This window comes from Aotus nancymaae, unplaced genomic scaffold (assembly GCF_030222135.1).
Source record: "Aotus nancymaae isolate 86718 unplaced genomic scaffold, 86718_ANA_hifiasm-v0.15.2.pri h1tg000076l, whole genome shotgun sequence".
Taxonomy (NCBI): Eukaryota; Metazoa; Chordata; class Mammalia; order Primates; family Aotidae; genus Aotus; species Aotus nancymaae.
In genome coordinates, this window is record NW_026988491.1 from 7,219,289 (window position 1) to 7,241,405 (window position 22,117).

The 22,117-nt window shown below is 47.8% G+C and overlaps 1 protein-coding gene across 1 annotated transcript in view; it reads right to left on the reverse strand.

Annotated features, from left to right (window-relative positions):
* Positions 1–3,015: 3,015 nt before the first annotated feature.
* Positions 3,016–22,117, reverse strand: part of CUNH22orf42 (chromosome unknown C22orf42 homolog) — a 32,751-nt gene continuing 13,649 nt past the window's right edge. The window contains exons 10-27 of the mRNA XM_064367861.1: positions 21,377–21,404; positions 20,795–20,862; positions 20,015–20,042; positions 19,433–19,500; positions 18,632–18,659; positions 18,050–18,117; positions 17,249–17,276; positions 16,667–16,734; positions 15,867–15,894; positions 15,284–15,351; positions 14,484–14,511; positions 13,836–13,969; positions 13,097–13,124; positions 12,512–12,582; positions 11,720–11,747; positions 11,138–11,205; positions 7,529–10,364; positions 3,016–6,104 (exon numbers count right to left, since the gene is read on the reverse strand). Of these exons, the coding sequence (XP_064223931.1) occupies positions 10,293–10,364; positions 11,138–11,205; positions 11,720–11,747; positions 12,512–12,582; positions 13,097–13,124; positions 13,836–13,969; positions 14,484–14,511; positions 15,284–15,351; positions 15,867–15,894; positions 16,667–16,734; positions 17,249–17,276; positions 18,050–18,117; positions 18,632–18,659; positions 19,433–19,500; positions 20,015–20,042; positions 20,795–20,862; positions 21,377–21,404 (909 nt within the window). The 3' untranslated portion in view covers positions 3,016–6,104; positions 7,529–10,292. The remainder of the gene's footprint in view (positions 6,105–7,528; positions 10,365–11,137; positions 11,206–11,719; positions 11,748–12,511; positions 12,583–13,096; positions 13,125–13,835; positions 13,970–14,483; positions 14,512–15,283; positions 15,352–15,866; positions 15,895–16,666; positions 16,735–17,248; positions 17,277–18,049; positions 18,118–18,631; positions 18,660–19,432; positions 19,501–20,014; positions 20,043–20,794; positions 20,863–21,376; positions 21,405–22,117) is intronic.

Consider the following 22,117-nt stretch of genomic DNA (forward strand, 5'->3'; position numbering starts at 1 on the left):
TACACACTAGAAAGCCATTTATCAAAATGGTTGAAACTATGTTCCCAGAGTAACATGACAGTTCAAGTTCCTCCACATCCTCACCACCCTTTGCATTTTTGTGTCTGATAACATGCCTATTCTGGTGGGTGTAAGAGTGAGAAACTAGTTTCAATGTGTACTCTGCTAATGACTTGGGATTGAGTGCATTTTCATGTGCTGAACTTGCTGAGGCTTCTAGGATTTTGATCAGCCACATAACCTTATGAGTTCCTGAATGACTATTTAAGGTGCTTTGTTAGGAGGAGGATCCAATAGGCAAAATTGCAGAGGAATATGGAACAATGGAAAGCTATTAGCGAGGACAATCCAGATTTCAGAAAAAAAAAAATAGAGAAGACAGACAAAATGGAAATGTCACTAAAAATGGACAAATATCACAACGAAGCAATTTAGAGAAGGCAAAATGTGGATGAGTAAAAGTCTCATGAACACGTTTTAACCCACCTGAGGTGAAAGAAACCCCTGTGGAGCCCAGCACGTCTGTGTGGGAGGAGCTGCCTGGAAGAGCAGAGAGCAAAGCAAAAGGGCTTGGGGGGAGCAGGATGGGAGTGGCAGGAGCTGCCAAAGCCCCCTCAGCGGGAAGCCAGGGAGAGGGTTTGGAGATCAGCCAGCCGGGGGCAGAGGCAGGCAAAACCTATAGGTTCCTGTGGATGCCCTAGAATTGTGGTTACTTCTGAGTGAGGCATGAAACCAGTGAGTGTTGAGCAGACAACTAATGTTGCAATTTTAAAAATAAAGATAAAACAAATTGCCAGTCAGGTTGTGGAGCTTCAGAAGCTCTTACAACTGGGATATTAACGAGCTCAGCCATCCGGCAGGATGTCCCTCAGCACATAGTAACATTAAGCGTGCATCCTCCATGCAGCTAGTCCACTGTGGTTCAGAGATGGAGGGAAATGCGCAGGAGGAAGTCCTCACTGGTCACGTGGTATCGGCAGCAACCTGGCTGCTCAGCACAAGGGTTTATAACTAAAGTGTAGTTTACACAATGCTCACCCGTTGGAAGTAATGGAAATGGTTCATATGCACACATGGATGAAATTAAATGTTTAAGTCTGAGTTTAAATCTTAGCAAAAGTAAAAAATAAACCAGATGACGCCTAAAGAGGAAAAATTATTTGCTTAAGAAATGGAAACACACTACGAATTCTTTAAGTATCTGTAGACATGATTTGGAAGTCGGAGGGGAACCACATGATTTACACTTGAGTTGGTGACTCAGAGATGGAGGAAAATATGATTTGAAATGGTGATAAAGAAAAATATGAGAGAGAGGCCTTTAGGTGGCTGATGATGAGAGTGTTAATAGTGTGAGTAAACTCTGTGCTTCTGGGTCCCAGGAAACACTGACAGATAGAAAGTGCCACACATGCTCTGCTGGCACAGCTGGCAGGAACAAGTGACCTCCCTTTAACCCACGCCCCCTTTATTTAGGATTCCCAGCTGCCCTGGTCTCTCTCTGACATCGTGAGCAGCTTCAGAAAGGAGGATCAGGACAGCCAAGGCTCTCCATCTGAGATGCCCCGGTGTGTCAGAGACAGGAAGGCTTTAGGGTCTGAGGGCAGTGTTGGACAGTGAGGGACACTCCTGAGATGGCCTCTCCCAGCTGGAAAATGACTCAGAGCCTCCAGGGGAGTTTGGTCATCTGGGAGCCCACTGGGTAGGTTTGGGTGGCAACACTGAACTGCTAGGACACACCTTCACCCCACCGGGTCAGCTGTGAGAACTCAAGGCAGAGAGGCCCAGGAACAGGCGGGTCACAGCTCTTATTTAAATGCAGTGACTCTGCTCCCTGAAGGTTTTGGGAGATGTAAGGTGGCTTCGGAAAGCTCAGGCTCCACAGCAGAGTGTCAGGAAGCGGAGTCGCATCTGAACCATACCCAGGGCTCCTGTCTTTACCCTCCTCACTCACCGTACAGAGGAGGGGGCACCTCACCTGGAGACAGGGGATCCACAGTCAGCTCTCCTCCACACACCCGCCCTCCTCACTATGCTGATTCTAACCCAGTCCCTCCCCTCTGTTCAATTTAGGGTCTGCGGCCCATGCAGGGCCGGCTCAGCCACCCTCAACATCCGAAGGTTCTGAACAAATGCCACAGCTGTCTGCACCGAGGACAGCAGCAACACTGGCAATGCTGACAGCTGGGGCCAACATGACACATTCTTCACATATACATGCTGTGAGCATTTTCTGTCACTCTGTGCTTTGTAAGTCATTTTCTTAAAGGGGACTTTTGCTATGCCAGATAGTTTCAATATTTATGTAGACCAATGCTTTTTTCTCAAGATCAGTATTTTTGTGTCCTAAAACAACTATATGTATGTATGTGTGTGTGTATATATATATGCAACTATATATATATCTGTATACGTGTATATGCATATATATACAACTATATGTATACATACACACATATGCATATAGTGTATCTATACATACACACATGTTCATATAAAAAACATTTGAATTATATCTCAAAGTTCTGTTAAAAAAATGAATGGCTTGATATTCTAGTGCTAAGTAAGGGATGGCTTTAAAACATAGTTTCCAGCAGATTCCTTTAAAAATATTATAGCAGGGATTTCCAGATCACCCCCACTCCCACCTTTTTATAATTTTTGACTATTTTCCAGAGTCTTGAATTCAATGAGGTGAAGGTGGAAGAAGGCGTTTAGAAAGCCAGGGGGTACAGGAGAGCTGGTGTTGGGTGAGGCAGAGTGGGGAGAGATACTCCTTTAAATGGAAGCCTCTGGAACCCACAGAAAGCAAGGGTGAGGTGGGCAATCTTCCTGCAGAGCTACCAGAGAAAGCCTTTAGACCCAACACTCCTGTTCACAAACACAGGCAGAGGCATCTGTTTTCTTAAAACAACTCTTTCTATATAGAAATAGAAATAATTAAAAGGGGAAAATTCTGGTTAGCTATTTCATTCAATTATTAACAAATAACTTTGGAAACAAAAACTGTAAAAGTGGCACTCAAATTATTGTTTAATGTGGATCTGTGGGCTCAGATACAGATTGAGCAAAAGAGCCATAGATGATGCCCCAGCCGTGGAAGATGAACTCAGCCATGGATGATGTCCCAGCCGTGGATGATGCCCCAGCCGTGGAAGATGCCCCAGCTGTGGAAGACGAACTCAGCCGTGGATGATGCCCCAGCCGTGGAAGATGCACCCAGCTGTGGATGATGACCCAGCCGTGGAAGACGAACTCAGCTGTGGATGATGCCCCAGCTGTGGAAGACGAACTCAGCCGTGGATGATGCCCAGCCGTGGAAGATGCCCCAGCCGTGGAAGACGAACCCAGCCGTGGATGCTGCCCCAGCCGTGGAAGACAAACCCAGCCGTGGATGATGCCCAGCCGTGGAAGATGCCCCAGCCGTGGAAGACAAACCCAGCCGTGGATGCTGCCCCAGCCGTGGATGATGCCCAGCCGTGGAAGATACCCCAGCCGTGGAAGACGAACTCAGCCGTGGAAGATGCCCCAGCCGTGGAAGATGGACCAAGCCGTGGATGATGCCCAGCCGTGGAAGATGCCCCAGCCGTGGAAGACGAACTCAGCTGTGGATGATGCCCCAGCAGTGGATGATGCCCAGCCGTGGAAGACGAACCCAGCCGTGGATGATGCCCAGCCGTGGAAGACGAACCCAGCCGTGGATGCTGCCCCAGCCGTGGATGATGCCCAGCTGTGGAAGTTGCCCCAGCCGTGGAAGACGAACCCAGCCGTGGATGATGCCCAGCCGTGGAAGATGAACGAAGCCGTGGAAGATGAACCAAGCCGTGGATGATGCCCCAGCTATGGAAGATGAACTCAGCCATGGATGATGCCCCAGCCGTGGAAGATGAACCAAGCCGTGGATGATGCCCCAGCCGTGGAAGACGAACCCAGCCGTGGATGATGCCCAGCCAAGGAAGATGCCCCAGCCGTGGAAGACGAACTCAGCTGTGGATGATGCCCCAGCAGTGGATGATGCCCCAGCCGTGGAAGACGAACTCAGCCGTGGATGATGCCCCAGCCGTGGATGATGCCCCAGCCATGGAAGACGAACCAAGCCGTGGATGATGCCCCAGCCGTGGAATACGAACTCAGCCGTGGATGATGCCCCAGCCATGGATGATGCCCCAGCCGTGGATGATACCCCAGCCGTGGAAGACGAACTCAGCCGTGGATGATGCCCCAGCCACAGAAGACGAACTCAGCCGTGGATGATGCCCAGCCGTGGAAGATGCCCCAGCCGTGGAAGACGAACCAAGCCGTGGATGATGCCCCAGCCGTGGATGATGCCCAGCCGTGGATGATGCCCCAGCCGTGGATGATGCCCAGCCATGGATGATGCCCCAGCCATGGAAGACGAACCAAGCCGTGGATGATGCCCCAGCCGTGGATGATGCCCCAGCCGTGGAAGATGCCCCAGCCGTGGAAGATGCCCCAGCCGTGGAATACGAACTCAGCCGTGGATGATGCCCCAGCCGTGGATGATACCCCAGCCATGGAAGACGAACTCAGCCGTGGATGATGCCCCAGCCATAGAAGACGAACTCAGCCGTGGATGATGCCCAGCCGTGGAAGATGCCCCAGCCGTGGAAGACGAACCAAGCCGTGGATGATGCCCCAGCCGTGGATGATGCCCCAGCAGTGGATGATGCCCCAGCCGTGGATGCCGCCCCAGCCGTGGATGATGCCCAGCCGTGGAAGATGCCCCAGCCGTAGAAGACGAACTCAGCCGTGGATGATGCCCCAGCAGTGGATGATGCCCTAGCCGTGGATGCCGCCCCAGCCGTGGATGATGCCCAGCCGTGGAAGATGCCCCAGCCGTAGAAGACGAACTCAGCCGTGGATGATGCCCCAGCCGTGGATGATGACCCAGCTGTGGAAGATGCCCAGCCGTGGATGATGACCCAGCTGTAGAAGACGAACTCAGCTGTGGATGATACCTCAGCCATGGAAGACGAACCAAGCCATGGATGATGCCCCAGCTGTGGATGATGCCCAGCTGTGGAAGATGCCCCAGCCGTGGAAGACGAACTCAGCCGTGGATGATGCCCCAGCTGTGGATGATGCCCCAGCCGTGGATGATGCCCAGCTGTGGAAGACGAATCCAGCCGTGGATGATGCCCAGCTGTGGAAGATGAACCCAGCCGTGGATGATGCCCCAGCCATGGATGACCCAGCTGTAGATGATGCCCAGCCGTGGAAGATGCCCCAGCCGTGGAAGACGAACTCAGCCGTGGATGATGCTTCAGCCATGGATGATGCCCCAGCTGTGGATGATGCCCAGCTGTGGAAGACGAACTCAGCCGTGGAAGACGAACTCAGCCGTGGATGATGCCCAGCCGTGGATGATGCCCCAGCCGTGGAAGATGCCCCAGTCGTCGAAGACAAACTCAGCTGTGGATGATGCCCCAGCCGTGGATGATACACCAGCCGTGGAAGACGAACTCAGCCGTGGATGATGCCCCAGCCGTAGAAGACGAACTCAGCCGTGGATGATGCCCAGACGTGGATGATGCCCCAGCCGTTGAAGACGAACCAAGCCGTGGATGATGCCCCAGCTGTGGATGATGCCCAGCCATGGAAGACGAACCCAGCCGTGGAAGATGAACCCAGCCGTGGATGATGCCCCAGCCGTGGAAGACGAACCGAGCCGTGGAAGATGCACCCAGCTGTGGATGATGCCCAGCCGTGGAATATGCCCCAGCCGTGGAAGACGAACTCAGCCGTGGATGATGCCCTAGCCGTGGAAGATGCCCCCAGCTGTGGATGATGCCCAGCCGTGGAAGATGCCCCAGCTGTGGAAGACGAACCCAGACGTGGATGATGCCCCAGCCGTAGAAGATGCACCCAGCCATGGATGATGACTCAGCCGTGGATGACGCCCAGCTGTGGATGATGCCCCTGATGCCCCAACTGTGGATGATGACTCAGCTGTGGATGACGCCCAGCTGTGGATGATGCCCCTGATGCCCCAACCGTGGATGATGACCCAGCCGTGGATGACGACCAGCTGTGGATGACACCCCAGTCGTGGATGAAAACCAACAGTTGTTTTCAAGAAAAGTCTAAATTTATCAAGAAAAAAGGGAAATCACAAAATTAATATCAGAAATTAATAGGAAGACATAACCACAGAGAGAGCAGAGATTATAAAACAATGAGTGGACATTATGAATACATAACTCGTTTTAAAGCAACATTTTGTTTCACTTGGGCTGGTGGCCATATGCTGCAGTAGCCGGCCAATAGTGAGATGCTCCTCATGGAGGAGGCTGGGTTGAGGCTGAGGGTCTTTAACCTGCATGCACAAGAGAGTTGCCACGAGGGGGTGGAAACCAGGCTACCAACCAAGTGCTGCACAGAGTTCCTACCTGTCCCTCTCCTCACCATCTCCAGCTGGCAGGGTTTGAGCATTTTAGGGCTTGGGAAGCTATTACTAAATCTACTAAAAGACATCACCGATCCTTACGTGCTTTGGCCAGTTGCTGAGCAAATTAACTTCACAACTGAAGTGGGCCACACTGGCCCGTGTGGTCCCCCACTTCTCTTAGAATTTGTAAGCTTGGGGCCTACTGGAGGGTGGACGGTGGGAGGAGGGGGAGGATCAGGAAAATAACTGATACTAGGCTGAATATGTGGATGATGCAATGACCTGTACAACAAACCCTCATGACACACATTTACGTATGTACCAAACCTGCTCATCCTGCACAGGTTCCCCGATCTTAAAAATTAAACAAAAAAGGATCTGTGAGCTGACCCAAACACCTGGGGATCTTTGTGCTTTTCACACTGTTAACTACGCTGGTCTGTGGGGAGATGTGCCTGTAACTGCCCTGGGCTCTGTGACCATGGAGGCCACTTTATAACGATGGGCAGTGTCTGGGACCTCCTTAGGGCTTATACACAAATGCTGGACTCCCTGTGTGGCAGCGAACACCCCATGACTAAGAGCATGCCAGTAGTTGCCAGTGTCAGCACTGGCCCACACTCCTGGGTTTGTGTTTTAACTTTTTCATTCAGGAACTCGGGAGCTGGGGCCACCCCCTGGCCCTTCAGGTTCTCCGAGCAGTGAGGATAATAAACCAGACCCAGGGATGGCTCTGGTGAAGGTGGAGGAGTCACTGTACAGACAGAGTAGAGTAGGGCTGGATTTTATTTTTTAGAAGTGGACACTGGCGAATGGGCTGTGTAAATGGGAAATCTCTTCTGAGAAAACACACAGCCTCACCTGCACAGAAACACACACATTCACATCACATGATGCAGCCTCACACAAGACACCGCCAATCATCAAGCACCCAACTCAGTACCACCCAAAAGGGAGCACAGTTGCTGCCTCAAAATTTGGCCATGATTTTTCCCTGGGGAACTCAAGTTTTTAAAAAACACTTTCACTACGCTTATTCCTATCACAATCCCAGAATCAGGGTGGCACTTCACATTGAAACCAGCTTTTTTTCCTTGACAATAATTCCAGAATACTTACCAGAGTCATACTTCAGAGGGAACACAGGCACTACCTGCAACACAGAAACAAAGCTTTATGAGGGGCACGTCGTGCTGTGGATTGTTTGCACAAGGTTCTGTTTCTCTCAATGAATACTGAAAACCTGATCAGAAACTTAGTCAATGGCTACAGTAATCAAAACAGCATGGTACTGGTACCGAAACAGAGATGTAGACCAATGGAACAGAACAGAGGTTCATTGGACAGGACAGAATGGGCGGCCACAGAGGCCTGGGATAGATTTTATGTCCCCGAAACACAGCAGTGAGCACACTTCATGGCATGCTGATGCTTACTGAATGGTACAACTGAGGACTGGGTGATTCTGTCTGATTCTATCTGTTCTTATTCCAAGAGGCTCAACAACATGCTCTATGGAAGCATGATCCTTCAAATGCACTCATCTATCCTTTCAGTTAATTTCTCACTCCCTCAGCCAAGAGCTTCTCCATCTGGGTTTCTGCAACACCAATCTCAAACCCATCAAGCAATGGGTAACACCGACCCCACTAAGCTCACACGCCCAGCTGTGGAAGCAAACTTCATTTTACGGCCAGTCTACTTCACCACTACAGGCAGTATAGCATGTTAGTTTGTAGATTAGCCTTTGGTGTTAGAGAGATCCAGCTGTGGGTGTGTCTCGTGAATGATTTACTTAACGGAGACTCGCATTCCTCATCTGTATAATGAATAGAACCAAAGCAGTTATGCCTCAAAGTGATTGTGATGCTTCAAGGAGGCAACATAGAGAAGTGACCACATAGTATCCAAGACTCAAATGTATAACAGTTATCCTTTTCATTTTAATAACTTAAGCAGCTGCTATTAAGACAGTCATGTGGCACAGTGACATTTTGATCAATGATTACTTACATGGCTGGGGTCAGATGGGCGTACACAAACCTACTGGCCTGCATCATTAGATCAAAACAAAATTTTTGGTTATAAATTTTAAGTAAGATGCTACAGAAATGAAAGGCTAACCATAGTGATAGAATTTTCAGGGAGAGATAAAACTAAGAGTTCACAAGGATTTGGAGAAATGTCTACTCACATATGCTGCTATAGGAGCATGAATTAGCATCACCATTTTGAAAAATACTTGGCACTATCCATGACAATAAAAGATATATTCCCTTCTAACAATCTACTTCACAGAAATGAGTGCCAGTATTATTTCAAAACCACTGACAAAAATACTCAAAGCAACATTACTTGTCACAGGCATAATTATTTAAAAACAAAAGAAGAAAATTCTACATCAATCAACAGAAGAGTGTATAAACTGTAATATGTGACTACAGTGGAATGGTATGCAACAAGGAAATGGAGGAACTACAGTTACACTTACGAACATGAATGAATTTCAAATCATAATGTGAGCAAAAAAGCCAGACACCAAGAAATACATACTGACTTATTCTATGTATAATAGTCCAAACCTGGAGAAGTCTAAACAAGTCATTAGCAGTCAGAGCAGGTCCCTTAAGGAAGAAGATAATTAAAGGTAGCAGGGAAATTTCAGGGAGGAACCAGGGATGTCTGCACTTGTGCCATCTCACCCTCTCTTAGGGTCCCAAAAGAGGGTGCTGGCAATATTTATGTGGTTCAAAGGTCTCATGAACAAAAGCGAATGATAGAGAGCAGCAACTCAGTTCTTTAATGAAGTGCCCCAGACTGGATCGAGGGTGCCCACTTAGTTTTGTATCTTATTATGTAAAATGAGGATCCTCCAAAGATAAAAATGTCATCCGTAGCAAGGATAGAATTATATGCTATCAACACATTTTATCATATGGAGTTTCCTGCACAACTTTTAGAAATCTGTGAATAAAACGTCCAGAACTTAACTTATAAATATCAACTTAGAGAACGACGGAAGCCTAATTTTTGAAAACAGGGAATAGTGTAACGCCATCTTCTGTGGGAAGGAACTCTTGATTTCCCCAAAAATTAGAGAACTGGAGAGAAAGAAGCCTTATCTCAGAATCTGTGGTAGAGATCGGATGTGGAGTCTACAAATGTGCTCAAGGTCAGACTCCTTGTCTGCCTTCCGAGGAGACTGGAGATGTACCAGCGAGCCCAGAGTGAATATTCACTCTGCCATCCACCCGTGGGAGATCCCTTTAAACCCACAGAGAGGACAGAAACATAAACATGCTATACCAACTCTTAAAAGTTCAGAGGGTGATTATCAATTTCCTCTTGGCACACAGCAGAACTTTTTCTCTAAGTTCAAGTAACTGTCTGTGAGAGAGATGTTCCCACAGATTCCTTCCTTTCATTACACATGACACTGAATGCCCAGCGCTACATCGCTTGTGCATAATCTTAAGGAGTGCTTATTAATCCAAACCGAAGGTTTTGATGTTTCCCTGGGCAGAAAAGGCACAGCGTACTGCAAAGATCATCTCTAATGCTGCTGAAGGAAGGCAAAGGAGAGGGGCAGAAAGAAATGAAAGAGCCTTAGCTTCCTGGCTACGGCAAGCTCATCACTGTGAAATCGTCATTTGAAGAACCGGATAATACGGAAAGGCAGTGTACTATAGAAACAGGAAGTAGATTAGGGCTGCCTAGAACCAGGGCGGTGGGGTTTGGGAAAACAGAGGAGTCGCTACTAATGGGGTTTTTTGAGGGGGAATGAAGACCTTCTACAATTAGATTGTAACAATGGTTGCACAACCCTGTAAATATAGTAAAAACACTGAATCACCTACTTTAAATGGGTGAATTGGTTTGCATCTCAGGTACATCTCAGTGACTGTTTTAAAAAGAAATAATAAATTTCGTTGCGATACAGGGCCGGAGGTTTCCCCTGCCATAAGAGAAAAAGAAACACCATGAGGATTACATCATGCTGGGTCCTGTTGGCGCAGGTCTTTTATTCACTTGGTGACATTAGAAAACCAGATGGCAGGCCGGGCGCGGTGGCTCACGCATGTAATCCCAGCACTTTGGGAGGCTGAGGTGGGCAGATCACGAGGTCAAGAGATTGAGACCATCCTGGCCAACATGGTGAAACCCCAACTCTACTAAAAACTACGAAAAAGCTGGGTGTGGTGGTGGCAAGAGCATGTAGTCCCAGCTACTTGGGAGGCTCAGGCAGGAGAATTGCTTGAATACATCGGGTGGACGCTGCAGTGACCTGAGATCACACCACTGCACTGTAGCCTGGTGACAGAGAGACTCTGTCTCAAAAACAAAATTAAACTTAACAAAACAAAAAACCAGACGTCAAATACTGATGAAGTCCCGGGCCCCAAATGGAGCATAGGGGATGCTTGCAGAAAATGCAGTGGGTTTGGAATATTTAGCAAGTGTCTATGCTGGCTGGGAAATACAAAATTATATTTAAAGAAGAAAATGTTGCCACTGAGAAATATGCACACGACCAGTTTGTAAGTTATGTCATCTTTTGACTGACATCGTCAATCGGGCCTCAGTTGGTCAAAAACTCCAGTGACTGGTCACTAGAGTCCATGACAACTGAGGTCTGATTCACAATGATAGTCAAAAATGATATTCACTTGATATTCTAGAAGCCCCAGAAAAAAAACTTTCTCCCCAAGATGAAGAAATACATCTTACCAGGTCAGAGGGCATCTCCTCCTCATCAGGGCACTCCAGTATGCAGTTCTGTAGGACTTCAACAGGACCTAAGAGAACACAGAGTGACAGTCAGTGCACTGGTGCTGCTGAGGACTCTCACAACGAGCTCTGGGGAATGTGGACGGGGGCTGCAGTGTATGGAGCTGGGCGGTTGACAAGCACGGACTGAGCTGCTGCTGGACCATTCTCCTTGGTGTTGAAGAAAGGCAAAGGAGAGGGGCAGAAAGAAATCAAAGAGCCTTGGCTTCCTAGCTACGGCAACCTAATCATTGTGAAACAGTCATTTGAAGAACCGGTTAATACGGAAAGGCAGTGTACTATAGAAACAGGAAGTAGATTAGGGCTGCCTAGAACCAGGGCTGTGGGGTTCGGGAAAACAGAGGAGTCGCTACTAATGGGGTTTTTTGAGGGGGAATGAAGACCTTCTACAATTAGATTGTAACAATGGTTTCACAGCCCTGTAAATATAGTAAAAACACTGAATCACCTACTCTAAGTGGGCGAATTGGTTTGCATGTCAACTAGGTCTCAGTGACTGTTTAAAAGAAAAAGAATACGTACGGTGGTGATACTGGGCCGGAGGCTTCTCCTGCAATAAGAGAAAAAGAAACACCGTGAGGATTACATCATGCTGGGTCCTGTTGGCGCAGGTCTTTTATTCACTTGGTGACATTAGAAAACCAGATGGCAGGCCGGGCGCGGTGGCTCACGCATGTAATCCCAGCACTTTGGGACGCTGAGGCGGGCAGATCACGAGGTCAAGAGATTGAGACCATCCTGCCAACGTGGTGAAACCCCAACTCTACTAAAAACTTCAAAAGAGCTGGGTGTGGTGGTGGCAAGAGCCTGTAGTCCCAGCTACTTGGGAGGCTCAGGCAGGAGAATTGCTTGAATACAGCAGGTGGACGCTGCAGTGACCTGAGATCACACCACTGCACTGTAGTCTGGTGATAGAGAGACTCTGTCTCAAAAACAAAATTAAACTTAACAAAACAAAAAACCAGACGTCAAACAGTGATGTCCCGGGCCCCAAATGGAGCATAGGGGATGCCTGCAGAAAATGCAGTCGGTTTGGAGTATTTAGCAAGTGTCTATGCTGGCTGGGAAATACAAAATTATTTTTCAAGAAGAAAATGTTGCTACTGAGAAATATGCGCACGACCAGGCTGTATGTCATCTTTTGACTGACATCGTCAATCGGGCCTCAGTTGGCCATAAACTCCAGTGACTGGTCACTAGAATCCGTGACAACTGAGGTCTGATTCACAATGGCAGTCAAAAATGATATTCACTTGATATTCTACAAGCCCCAGAAAAAAGAATTTCTCCTCAAGATGAAGAAATACATCTTACCAGGTCATGAGAGGGGATCTCCTCCTCATCGATGTCCTCCAGTATGCAGTCCGGTAGGACCTGAACAGGACCTAAGAGAACACAGAGTGACAGTCAGTGCACTGGTGCTGCTGAGGACTCTCACAACGAGCTCTGGGGAATGTGGACGGGGGCTGCAGTGTATGGAGCTGGGCGGTTGACAAGCACGGACTGAGCTGCTGCTGGACCATTCTCCTTGGTGTTGAAGGAAGGCAAAGGAGAGGGGCAGAAAGAAATCAAAGAGCCTTGGCTTCCTAGCTACGGCAACCTCATCACTGTGAAATCGTCATTTGAAGAACCGGCTAAAACGGAAAGGCAGTGTACTATAGAAACAGGAAGTAGATTAGGGCTGCCTAGAACCAGGGCTGTGGGGGTTCAGGAAAACAGAGGAGTCCCTACTAATGGGGTTTTTTGAGGGGGAATGGAGAGCTTCTAAAATTAGATTGTAACAATGTTGCACAACCCTGTAAATACAGTAAAAACACTGAATCACCTACTCTAAATGGGTGAATTGGTTTGCATGTCAACTACGTCTCAGTGACAGTTTAAAAGAAAAAGAATACGTACGGTGGTGATACTGGGCCGGAGGCTTCTCCTGCAATAAGAGAAAAAGAAACACCGTGAGGATTACATCATGCTGGGTCCTGTTGGCGCAGGTCTTTTTTCACTTGGTGACATTAGAAAACCAGATGGCAGGACCGGCGCGGTGGCTCACGCATGTAATCCCAGCACTTTGGGAGGCGGAGACGGGCAGATCACGAGGTCAAGAGATTGAGACCCTCCTGGCCAACATGGTGAAACCCCAGCTCTACTAAAAATTACAGAAGAGCTGGGTGTGGTGGTGGCAAGAGCCTGTATTCCCAGCTACTTGGGAGGCTCAGGCAGGAGAATTGCTTGAATGCAGCAGGTGGACGCTGCAGTGACCTGAGATCACACCACTGCACTGTAGCCTGGTGACAGAGAGACTCTGTCTCAAAAACAAAATTAAACTTAACAAAACAAAAAACCAGACATCAAATAGTGATGAAGTCCCGGGCGCCAAATGGAGCATAGGGGATGCTTGCAGAAAATGCAGTGGGTTTGGAATATTTAGCAAGTGTCTATGCTGGCTGGGAAATACAAAATTATATTTCAAGAAGAAAATGTTGCCACTGAGAAATATGCACACGACCACTTTGAAAGTTATGCCACCTTTTGACTGACGTCATGAATCGAGGCTCAGTTCGTCATAAACTCCAGTGACTGGTCACTAGAGTGCATGACACCTGAGGTCTGATTCACAATCGTAGCCAAAAATGATACTCACTTGATATTCTGGAAGCCACAGAAAAAAACATTTCTCCTCACGATGAGGATAAAAATATACATGCTCAAGGTCAGAGCGCATCTCCTCCTTGTCACTGTACTCCAGTATGCAGTCCCGTAGGAACTCAACAGGACCTAAGAGAACACAGAGTGACAGTCAGTGCACTGGTGCTGCTGAGGACTCTCACAACGAGCTCTGGGGAATGTGGACGGGGGCTGCAGTGTATGGAGCTGGGCAGTTGACAAGCACGGACTGAGCTGCTGCTGGACCATTCTCCTTGGTGTTGAAGGAAGGCAAAGGAGAGGGGCAGAAAGAAATGAAAGAGCCTTCGCTTCCCAGCTACGGCAACCTCATCACTGTGAAATCGTCATTTGAAGAACCGGCTAATACGGAAAGGGAGTGTACTACAGAAACAGGAAGTAGATTAGGGCTGCCTAGAACCAGGGCTGTGGGGATCGGGAAAACAGAGGAGTCGCTACTAATGGGGTTTTTTGAGGGGGAATGAAGACCTTCTACAATTAGATTGTAACAATGGTTGCACAACCCTGTAAATATAGTAAAAACACTGAATCACCTACTCTAAATGGGTGAATTGGTTTGCATGTCAACTACGTCTCAGTGACTGTTTAAAAGAAAAAGAATACGTACGGTGGTGATACTGGGCCGGAGGCTTCTCCTGCAATAAGAGAAAAAGAAACACCGTGAGGATTACATCATGCTGGGTCCTGTTGGCGCAGGTCTTTTATTCACTTGGTGACATTAGAAAACCAGATGGCAGGCCGGGCGCGGTGGCTCACGCATGTAATCCCAGCACTTTGGGAGGCTGAGGCGGGCCGATCACGAGGTCAAGAGATTGAGACCATCCTGGCCAACATGGTGAAACCCCAGCTCTACTAAAAATTACAGAAGAGCTGGGTGTGGTGGTGGCAAGAGCCTGTAGTCCCAGCTACTTGGGAGGCTCAGGCAGGAGAATTGCTTGAATGCAGCAGGTGGACGCTGCAGTGACCTGAGATCACACCACTGCACTGTAGCCTGGTGACAGAGAGACTCTGTCTCAAAAACAAAATTAAACTTAACAAAACAAAAAACCAGACATCAAATAGTGATGAAGTCCCGGGCCCCAAATGGAGCATAGGGGATGCTTGCAGAAAATGCAGTGGGTTTGGAATATTTAGCAAGTGTCTATGCTGGCTGGGAAATACAAAATTATTTTTCAACAGAAAATGATGCTACTGAGAAATACGCACACGACCAGTCTGTAAGTTATGTCATCTTTTGACTGACATCGTCAATCGAGCCTCAGTTGGTCATAAACTCCAGTCACTGGTCACTAGAGTCCATGACAACTGAGGTCTGATTCACAATGGCAGTCAAAAATGATATTCACTTGATATTCTACAAGCCCCAGAAAAAAACATTTCTCCTCAAGATGAAGAAATACATCTTACCAGGTCAGAGGGCATCTCCTCCTCGTCACTGCACTCCAGTATGCAGTCCTGTAGGACCTCAACAGGACCTAAGAGAACACAGAGTGACAGTCAGTGCATTGGTGCTGCTCAGGCCTCTCATAACGAGCTCTGGGGAATGTGGACGGGGGCTGCAGTGTATGGAGCTGGGCGGTTGACAAGCACGGACTGAGCTGCTGCTGGACCATTCTCCTTGGTGTTGAAGGAAGGCAAAGGAGAGGGGCAGAAAGAAATGAAAGAGCCTTGGCTTCCTAGCTACGGCAACCTCATCACTGTGAAATCGTCATTTGAAGAACCGGCTAATACGGAAAGGCAGTGTACTACAGAAACAGTAAGTAGATTAGGGCTGCCTAGAACCAGGGCTGTGGAGGTTCGGGAAATCAGAGGAGTTGCTACTAATGGGGTTTTTTCAGGGGGAATGAAGACCTTCTACAATTAGATTGTAACGATGGTTGCACAACCCTGTAAATATAGTAAAAACACTGAATCACCTACTCTAAATGGGTGAATTGGTTTGCATGTCAACTAGGTCTCAGTGACTGTTTAAAAGAAAAAGAATACGTACGGTGGTGATACTGGGCCGGAGGCTTCTCCTGCAATAAGAGAAAAAGAAACACCGTGAGGATTACATCATGCTGGGTCCTGTTGGCGCAGGTCTTTTATTCACTTGGTGACATTAGAAAACCAGATGGCAGGCCGGGTGCGGTGGCTCACGCATGTAATCCCAGCACTTTGGGACGCTGAGGCGGGCAGATCACGAGGTCAAGAGATTGAGACCATCCTGCCAACATGGTGAAACCACAGCTCTACTAAAAACTACAAAAGAGCTGGGTGTGGTGGTGGCAAGAGCCTGTAGTCCCAGCTACTTGGGAGGCTCAGGCAGGAGAATTGCTTGAATGCAGCAGGTGGACGCTGCAGTGACCTGAGATCACACCACTGCACTGTAGCCTGGTGACAGAGAGACTCTGTCTCAAAAACAAAATTAAACTTAACAAAACAAAAATCCAGACGTCAAATACTGATGAAGTCCCGGGCCCCAAATGGAGCATAGGGGATGCTTGCAGAAAATGCAGTGGGTTTGGAATATTTAGCAAGTGTCTATGCTGGCTGGGAAATACAAAATTATTTTTCAACAAGAAAATGATGCTACTGAGAAATACGCACATGACCAGTCTGTAAGTTATGTCATCTTTTGACTGACATCGTCAATCGGGCCTCAGTTGGTCATAAACTCCAGTGACTGGACACTAGAGTCCATGACAACTGAGGTCTGATTCACAATGGCAGTCAAAAATGATATTCACTTGATATTCTACAAGGCCTAGAAAAAAACATTTCTCCTCAAGATGAAGAAATACATCTTACCAGGTCAGAGGGCATCTCCTCCTCGTCACTGCACTCCAGTATGCAGTCCTGTAGGACCTCAACAGGACCTAAGAGAAGACAGAGTGACAGTCAGTGCACTGGTGCTGCTGAGGACTCTCACAACGAGCTCTGGGGAATGTGGACGGGGGCTGCAGTGTATGGAGCTGGGCGGTTGACAAGCACGGACTGAGCTGCTGCTGGACCATTCTCCTTGGTGTTGAAGGAAGGCAAAGGAGAGGGGCAGAAAGAAATGAAAGAGCCTTGGCTTCCTAGCTACGGCAACCTCATCACTGTGAAATCGTCATTTGAAGAACCGGCTAAAACGGAAAGGCAGTGTACTATAGAAACAGGAAGTAGATTAGGGCTGCCTAGAACCAGGGCTGTGGGGTTCGGGAAAACAGAGGAGTCGCTACTAATGGGGTTTTCTGAGGGGGAATGAAGACCTTCTACAATTAGATTGCAACAATGGTTGCACAACCCTGTAAATATAGTAAAAACACTGAATCACCTACTCTAAATGGGTGAATTGGTTTGCATGTCAACTACGTCTCAGTGACTGTTTAAAAGAAAAAGAATACGTACGGTGGTGATACTGGGCCGGAGGCTTCTCCTGCAATAAGAGAAAAAGAAACACCGTGAGGATTACATCATGCTGGGTCCTCTTGGCGCAGGTCTTTTATTCACTTGGTGACATTAGAAAACCAGATGGCAGGCCGGATGCGGTGGCTCACGCATGTAATCCCAGCACTTTGGGACGCTGAGGCGGGCAGATCACGAGGTCAAGAGATTGAAACCATCCTGGCCAACACGGTGAAACCCCAGCTCTACTGAAAACTATAAAAGAGCTGGGTGTGGTGGTGGCAAGAGCCTGTAGTCCCAGCTACTTGGGAGGCTCAGGCAGGAGAATTGCTTGAATGCAGCCGGTGGACGCTGCAGTGACCTGAGATCACACCACTGCACTGTAGCCTGGTGACAGAGAGACTCTGTCTCAAAAACAAAATTAAACTTAACAAAACAAAAAACCAGACGTCAAATACTGATGAAGTCCCGGGCCCCAAATGGAGCATAGGGGATGCTTGCAGAAAATGCAGTGGGTTTGGAATATTTAGCAAGTGTCTATGCTGGCTGGGAAATACAAAATTATTTTTCAACAAGAAAATGATGCTACTGAGAAATACACGCACGACCAGTCTGTAAGTTATGTCATCTTTTGACTGACATCGTCAATCGGGCCTCAGTTGGTCATAAACTCCAGTGACTGGTCACTAGAGTCCATGACAACTGAGGTCTGATTCACAATGGCAGTTAAAAATGATATTCACTTGATATTCTAGAAGCCCCAGAAAAAAACATTTCTCCTCAAGATGAAGAAATACATCTTACCCGGTCACAGGGCATCTCCTCCTTGTCACTGCACTCCAGAATGCAGTCCCGTAGGAACTCAACAGGACCTAAGACAACACAGAGTGACAGTCAGTGCACTGGTGCTGCTGAGGATTCTCACAATGAGCTCTGGGGAATGTGGACGGGGGCTGCAGTGTATGGAGCTGGGCGGTTGACAAGCACGGACTGAGCTGCTGCTGGACCATTCTCCTTGGTGTTGAAGGAAGGCAAAGGAGAGGGGCAGAAAGAAATGAAAGAGCCTTGGCTTCCCAGCTACGGCAACCTCATCACTGTGAAATCGTCATTTGAAGAACCGGCTAATACGGAAAGGCAGTGTACTATAGAAACAGGAAGTAGATTAGGGCTGCCTAGAACCAGGGCTGTGGGGTTCAGGAAAACAGAGGAGTCGCTACTAATGGGGTTTTTTGAGGGGGAATGAAGACCTTCTACAACTAGATTGTAACAATGGTTGCACAACCCTGTAAATATAGTAAAAACACTGAATCACCTACTCTAAATGGGTGAATTGGTTTGCATGTCAACTAGGTCTCAGTGACTGTTTAAAAGAAAAAGAATACGTACGGTGGTGATACTGGGCCGGAGGCTTCTCCTGCAATAAGAGAAAAAGAAACACCGTGAGGATTACATCATGCTGGGTCCTGTTGGCGCAGGTCTTTTATTCACTTGGTGACATTAGAAAACCAGATGGCAGGCCGGGCGCGGTGGCTCACGCATGTAATCCCAGCACTTTGGGACGCTGAGGCGGGCAGATCACGAGGTCAAGAGTTTGAGACCCTCCTGGCCAACATGGTGAAACCCCAGCTCTACTAAAAACTACAAAAGAGCTGGGTGTGGTGGTGGCAAGAGCCTGTAGTCCCAGCTACTTGGGAGGCTCAGGCAGGAGAACTGCTTGAATGCAGCAGGTGGACACTGCAGTGATCTGAGATCACACCACTGCACTGTAGCCTGGTGACAGAGAGACTCTGTCTCAAAAACAAAATTAAACTTAACAAAACTAAAAACCAGACGTCAAATAATGATGAAGTCCCAGGCCCCAAATGGAGCATACGGGATGCTTACAGAAAATGCAGTGGGTTTGGAATATTTAGCAAGTGTCTATGCTGGCTGGGAAATACAAAATTATTTTTCAACAAGAAAATGATGCTACTGAGAAATACGCGCACGACCAGTCTGTAAGTTATGTCATCTTTTGACTGACATCGTCAATCGGGCCTCAGTTGGTCATAAACTCCAGTGACTGGTCACTAGAGTCCATGACAACTGAGGTCTGATTCACAATGGCAGTCAAAAATGATATTCACTTGATATTCTACAAGCCCCAGAAAAAAACATTTCTCCTCAAGATGAAGAAATACATCCTACCAGGTCAGAGGGCATCTCCTCCTCGTCAATGTCCTCCACTATGCAGTCCTGTAGGAACACAACAGGACCTAAGAGAACACAGAGTGACAGTCAGTACACTGGTGCTGCTGAGGACTCTCACAACGAGCTCTGGGGAATGTGTACGGTGGCTGCAGTGTATGGAGCTGGGGGGTTGACAAGCACGGACTGAGCTGCTGCTGGACCATTCTCCTTGGTGTTTAAGGAAGGCAAAGGAGAGGGGCAAAAAGAAATGAAAGAGCCTTGGCTTCCTAGCTACGGCAACCTCATCACTGTGAAATCGTCATTTGAAGAACCGGCTAATACGGAAAGTGAGTGTACTATAGAAACAGGAAGTAGATTAGGGCTGCCTAGAACCAGGGCTGTAGGGTTCGGGAAACCAGAAGAGTCGCTACTAGTGGGGTTTTATGAGGGGGAATGAAGACCTTCTACAATTAGATTGTAACGATGGTTGCACAACCCTGTATATATAGTAAAAACACTGAATCACCTACTCTAAATGGGTGAATTGGTTTGCATGTCAACTAGGTCTCAGTGACTGTTTAAAAGAAACAGAATACGTACGGTGGAAATACTGGGCCGGAGGCTTCTCCTGGAATAAGAGAAAAAGAAACACCGTGAGGATTACATCATGCTGGGTCCTGTTGGCGCAGGTCTTTTATTCACTTGGTGACATTAGAAAACCAGATGGCAGGCCGGGCGCGGTGGCTCACGCATGTAATCCCAGCACTTTGGGATGCTCAGGCGGGCAGATCACGAGGTCAAGAGATTGAGACCATCCTGGCCAACATGGTGAAACCCCAGCTCTACTAAAAACTACAGAAGAGCTGGGTGTGGTGGTGGCAAGAGCCTGTAGTCCCAGCTACTTAGGAGGCTGAGGCAGGAGAATTGCTTGAATGCAGCAGGTGGACGCTGCAGTGACCTGAGATCACACCACTGCACTGTAGCCTGGTGACAGAGAGACTCTGTCTCAAAAACAAAATTAAACTTAACAAAACAAAAAACCAGATGTCAAATAGTGATGAAGTCCCAGGCCCCAAATGGAGCATAGGGGATGCTTGCAGAAAATGCAGTGGGTTTGGAATATTTAGCAAGTGTCTATGCTGGCTGGGAAATACAAAAATTATTTTTCAACAAGAAAATGATGCTACTGAGAAATATGCGCACGACCAGTCTGTAAGTTATATCATCTTTTGACTGACATCGTCAATCGGTCCTCAGTTGGTAATAAACTCCAGTGACTGGAGGTCTGATTCACAATGGCAGTCAAAAATGATATTCACTTGATATTCTAGAAGCCCCAGAAAAAAACATTTCTCCTCAAGATGAAGAAATACATCTTACCAGGTCAGAGGGCATCTCCTCCTCATCACTGCACTCCAGTATGCAGTCCTCTGGGACCTCAACAGGACCTAAGAGAACACAGAGTGACAGTCAGTGCATTGGTGCTGCTCAGGCCTCTCATAACGAGCTCTGGGGAATGTGGACGGGGGCTGCAGTGTATGGAGCTGGGCGGTTGACAAGCACGGACTGAGCTGCTGCTGAACCATTCTCCTTGGTGTTGAAGGAAGGCAAAGGAGAGGGGCAGAAAGAAATCCAAGAGCCTTCGCTTCCTAGCTACGGCAACCTCATCACTGTGAAGTAGTCATTTGAAGAACCGGTTAATAAGGAAAGGCAGTGTACTATAGAAACAGGAAGTAGATTAGGGCTGCCTAGAACCAGGGCTGTAGGGGTTCGGGAAAACAGAGGAGTCACTACTAAAGGGGTTTTTTAGGGGGAATGAAGAGCTTCTACAATTAGATTGTAATGTTGGTTGCACAACCCTATAAATATAGTAAAAACACTCAATCACCTACTCTAAATGGGTGAATTGGTTTGCATGTCAACTACGTCTCAGTGACTGTTTAAAAGAAAAAGAATACGTACGGTGGTGATACTGGGCCGGAGGCTTCTCCTGCAATAAGAGAAAAAGAAACACCGTGAGGATTACATCATGCTGGGTCCTGTTGGCGCAGGTCTTTTATTCACTTGGTGACATTAGAAAACCAGATGGCAGGCCGGGCGCGGTGGCTCACGCATGTAATCCCAGCACTTTGGGAGGCTGAGGCGGGCATATCACGAGGTCAAGAGTTTGAGATCATCCTGGCCAACACGGTGAAACCCCAGCTCTACTCAAAACTACAAAAGAGCTGGGTGTGGTGGTGGCAAGAGCCTGTAGTCCCAGCTACTTGGGAGGCTGAGGCAGGAGAATTGCTTGAATGCAGCAGGTGGACGCTGCAGTGACCTGAGATCACACCACTGCACTGTAGCCTGGTGACAGAGAGACTCTGTCTCAAAAACAAAATTAAACTTAACAAAACAAAAAACCAGACGTCAAATACTGATGAAGTCCCGGGCCCCAAATGGAGCATAGGGGATGCTTGCAGAAAATGCAGTGGGTTTGGAATATTTAGCAAGTGTCTATGCTGGCTGGGAAATACAAAATTATTTTTCAACAAGAAAATGATGCTACTGAGAAATACGCGCACGACCAGTCTGTAAGTTATGTCATCTTTTGACTGACATCGTCAATCGGGCCTCAGTTGGTCATAAACTCCAGTGACTGGTCACTAGAGTCCATGACAACTGAGGTCTGATTCACAATGGCAGTCAAAAATGATATTCACT